This window comes from Tupaia chinensis, unplaced genomic scaffold (genome assembly GCF_000334495.1).
Source record: "Tupaia chinensis unplaced genomic scaffold, TupChi_1.0 Scaffold143758_1, whole genome shotgun sequence".
Classification (NCBI taxonomy): domain Eukaryota; kingdom Metazoa; phylum Chordata; class Mammalia; order Scandentia; family Tupaiidae; genus Tupaia; species Tupaia belangeri.
Window position 1 is genome coordinate 2,573,617 of NW_006203607.1, and position 4,389 is coordinate 2,578,005.

At 45.9% G+C, this 4,389-nt stretch overlaps 1 protein-coding gene across 1 annotated transcript in view; it reads left to right on the forward strand.

Moving 5' to 3' along the window:
- The window catches only part of TRIT1 (tRNA isopentenyltransferase 1), a 64,734-nt gene that overhangs the window by 55,389 nt on the left and 4,956 nt on the right, over positions 1-4,389 (forward strand). The window contains exons 7-9 of the mRNA XM_006164960.2: positions 838-949; positions 1,310-1,422; positions 1,678-1,755. Coding sequence (XP_006165022.1) covers positions 838-949; positions 1,310-1,422; positions 1,678-1,755 — 303 coding nt within the window. The remainder of the gene's footprint in view (positions 1-837; positions 950-1,309; positions 1,423-1,677; positions 1,756-4,389) is intronic.

Here is a 4,389-nt window from a genome sequence, read left to right on the forward strand (position 1 = left end):
ATCTCTCAAAAAAAAAAAAAAAAAAAGAAAAGAAGAAAAGAAGTAAACACAAAACTGGAATGGTAGGGAAAAAGGGTATTCTCGTCTCAGGCTGAGAAGTAGCAGTGTAGAGATGCTGGAGAGCATAACTGAGTGGTGGAAATGTGTTCACCTATAAACTTACAGGAAAGGATATATATTTCTTTCTTTTTGGAGTGGTACCATGATCGACTACGCGGGAGTCCAGCGACATAGCCATTACACCAACTGCTGGTCCTGGAAAGGATAATTTTTTAATAATGAAATTTCTGTAAATAGGAACTCATACAGTTCAGCATATAATGATGGTACCTGATTCATAGCAAAGCTCTGTATGCTCATCACATCTGAACGATTATGACTTTTCACTCTTTGCTCCTTTGTCCGGCAGTAGTAGTTAAAGATGTACCTTGAATGCCTTGTTCTGATCCATAGGGTAAATGCGAAATAATACAGAGTTAGCATATAATGACAAAAATTAAGGATGGTAAACCAGGGGGTCTTTACCACCAAAAGATAATACTATACATACATTCCATTGAAAGATGAAACATCTTTCAAAGTAGCTATAATTGTATGTATGCTTTCTGTTAATATAATGAAGAAGGCATGTGCTCCATTTTGGATATCTTTATTTGAAGCTGCAGACTCTTGAATGTGAGTAAATAGTTATAAATTAGTATATAATTTGGAATCTGACTCCTTTGCTAGGTTTGATCAAACCCTCTTCTCTGTGGCAGCCTGTTCATTCACTGTGTAGGAAGTGTATACAGGGCACCCACAGCATGCTCGTTAGTTGATGGGCTAATTTGATTCAAGTTCTAGATGAGCGCCTGGACAAGAGAGTGGATGACATGCTGGCTGCTGGGCTCTTGGATGAACTCAGAGATTTTCACAGACGCTATAATCAGAGGAATGTTTCAGAAGAGAGGTGAGGATGTGGCCGTCACGCCGACCTGCTGTCCATCCCTTGTCTGTGGTTGGCAGACAGACATGATATGGCTCTAGGTGTGCTTGTTTATAGCCTGGTCCTTGACGCAGCCGAGGACCTGGGAAGGAGATTTGATATACTTGACCCAGTGGTCGTCGTCTAGCCTTGGAAACATGTCCAGCAGTTACTTTTCAAGGAAGTACCCTGGGGGTGGGTAGGGAGAGGGGGAGCTTTTCAGAGACTTGGTTACTACTCAGGGTCACCGTTTCCTCATTTATGAAGTGAAGCAGCTCAACTACGTCATCTCGAGGGCTGGCTTGCAGAAGCATGGCTCATCGGCTGACGCTCTCCTGTTCCCAGCCAGGACTATCAGCATGGTATCTTCCAGTCAATTGGCTTCAAGGAATTTCACGAGTACCTGATCACTGAGGGACAGTGCACACCAGAGACTAGTAACCAGCTTCTAAAGAAAGGTGTGACTTCCTCCGTCTAACCTAGTCTCTGACATCCTTGGGTGACAGAGTACCTTGCTGGTACGGTACGGTCTGAGAAAGAGCTGAGGCTAGAAGAGCCCCACGTGGCCTCAGCTCAGAGCTGCGCTTTGTGCCCACCCAGTGTGACGTCGTGCTGCTGTGGCTGAGTTTCTCCTGCTGGGCTGGGAGGGCCCACCCCTCGGCAGGGTGAGAATTGCTCCCCTAGGTGTTCTTGCGTCTACCATTGCTTTTCAGGTATTGAGGCACTGAAACAGGTCACTAAGAGATATGCCCGGAAGCAAAACCGATGGGTCAAAAACCGGTTTTTGAGCAGTAAGTTTCATTTTTTTTCCTTATCCCTGTGTTTGTTTTAGATAGAATACAGATGTCCTCAACTTACCTAGAAAATGAACACGAGTTTCTGGACCTGTTGTGAGATTTTGGACCTGACTGGAGGGAAGGGCTGTCGCATAAGTGATTATCCAAGGCTATTTTCCTGTGATGTCTGAGAAAACAATTGAAGTTTCCATCAAGGAGTCTGTAATATGCCTTACACAGATAGGTACTGGCTGCAAACAGGTTAAGATCAAAATAGCAGCATTGTCTTAGCAGAGTTGATGTTCAGGGTTGATTTTAGTTTCAGATAGTTTCAGACCTGAAGAGCAATTAGATTTCTGTCGGAAGGCTTTTCTAATGAAAATGGGTTTGGGGGCCGAGGAGCAGTAGAAAAAGACAAAACTTCACCACTCGACCCAGCATCTCTTGTGGTCAGGTACATGGTGCTTCGGATTGTTCAACTGAAATCTTAGTTGAACAGCACTTCTGAGGTAAAGGGAACGAACTTCTCATTCATTTAATGCCGTTGTCTTTGGCACTAAATTTGGTGCTATACATATATTATTGAGCCTTTGGGGTAAGTGCTATTCTCCTCTGTTCTTACTGCCAGAGGGTACATACTTCCACCAGACAGATAGCAGGAGAGCAGAAGAGGGACCAAACCCATTGGGGTTTGGTCATGTTGCACCCCCTTCTTCATTTCTCCATTCTGTCAGGATTTTGGCATGCACACACACACCTACCTGATGTGTTTTCAAACCACCAGGTCTAGGATTCAAATGACCCTGTCGGGTCTGGCTCCTTTAGCCGCTAGGCTACAGGTCTGGCCCTTTTCTCTTGTAGAGATGAGAGAATGAAGGCCTGGCAAAGTTAAATATCCCCCTCCTTCCGGCAGCTAGCAGGCCCAACTCCAAAGTTGGTGTTCTTTTTATTATACTCATCTTGTTTCTTTAAAGCTCTATAACTTTAGCTAGAAAGCTTAAGTATGAAATTGTGTGGTTATGAGCTAAAAGGAAATTAATCAAAGAGTAGATGAAACTTCATGTTTATCTTGTGGACATTGTAAAGTATGCTCCTGAATCATCGCATGGTTACCGTTTGCTAGTGGGCTTCTGCTTTCAGTTACAGATGAGGCCAGCTGCAGCCTGCACCCTGCTTCTGTTTCCTCTAACATACACATCTGATCCCTGTGGCTGACCCCTGATTGCCAGCGCTGTCTCCCAGGTCCCACGCTTGCCTGAGCTCTCTGGGACCAAGGGCTTGGTACACTTTCCTCTACTTACGCAGCTTTCTCTGCATGTCCTGTTAACATAAGAGAAGTTAGCTGAGGTTGAAGTTCAGCTCTCCGGATTTTTATTGCAGCTTTTCTCCTCCTGGGGTCTCATGAGTGGTCTGTAACAAAAGACCTGCTACCTTTGCTATGGTAATTTAGAACTTCCTTCTGTGGCAGCCTCAGTTAGTCCGCCATCTCTGAGGCGGGAGGGGCTGACGGCACCGTGAGTCATTGCCTGTTCCTCATTCGTGTGTGTGCTGCCCCAGTCCTGGTGCTAGAGTGAAAGGCACAGCTGCCCTGTAAAGCAGGAGCCACATGATTGGCCGGGGCTGGTCTGCTGGGATATGGCTCTGGCAGAAAGCCAGAGGGACTTCCCCACCCCAGTTTGGCCTTGGACCCAAGCCAGAAATAGCAGCTGGGAGCCGAGAACTTGTTGAAAGGTGCTTAGACAGGGCACAGAAGCCCAACAAAGGACTTAGGGGAGAAAGGAAAATGTAGAGTGGCCTGGAAACAGGTGCAGAGCTTAGGCAAGGCCAGGTGTGCTGTGGATGCTGCCTGCACCCTCCCAGTCTCACCTTTCCGTGTGGTGGCAGGTGCAGCCCAGTCCAGTTGACGAAGAATCTTATTTGTGGTTGGCACAGTCAAAAGACCAGCACCTGCCAGCCGTTGGCATCCGAAGCCTTTGATGTCTTTGTCCATGGGGTGATGCTCTTTGCCTTCAGGCAACTGACTGAACCTCACTTTTAAGGGAGAGGGAAGGAAATCCTTATTCGTTTGACCCTGTACTATCTTTACCACTAAATTTGGTGCTATGTGTGTGTGATTGAGCCTGTGAGGTGGCTGTGGAAAACAGTTTTGTTGTCTATGCTGGGAAACTACCAGTAGAGGTGAGACTTATCCGCATAGTTGGCTCAAATGGGTAAAATGCCTGTACCTGAGCTCTTTGCTACTTCCAGTCTCATCTCCATTCAGTGGTGTTTACCAAACGTGGTTCTTGAGGAGTACTCTAGATTTGCTTCTTAAAGAAAGGGGTTCTGGGGCCAGCATGTGGCACAGTGATTAAGTCACTGGATTCCACATGGTTGCCTGAGTAGTTTGAGTCCTGGACCTGGTGGCTTGAAAAACATGCCAGATGTGTGTGCATACATGCTCAAAATCCCAAGAGGAGACTGGAGGAGAAGGGATTGCAGCATGGCTGTCTCCCCTGGTGGGTGATTTCTCACCTGTTCTCTCTTTCTGTCTCTGTCTCTCTCTCACAAGCGCCTTATAGCAAAACAAAACCAATAATAATAATAATAATGCATAAAAGAAAAGTAGAGACTATTAGATCAATCCTAAGTCTTCTTTCTAGTTCTCAG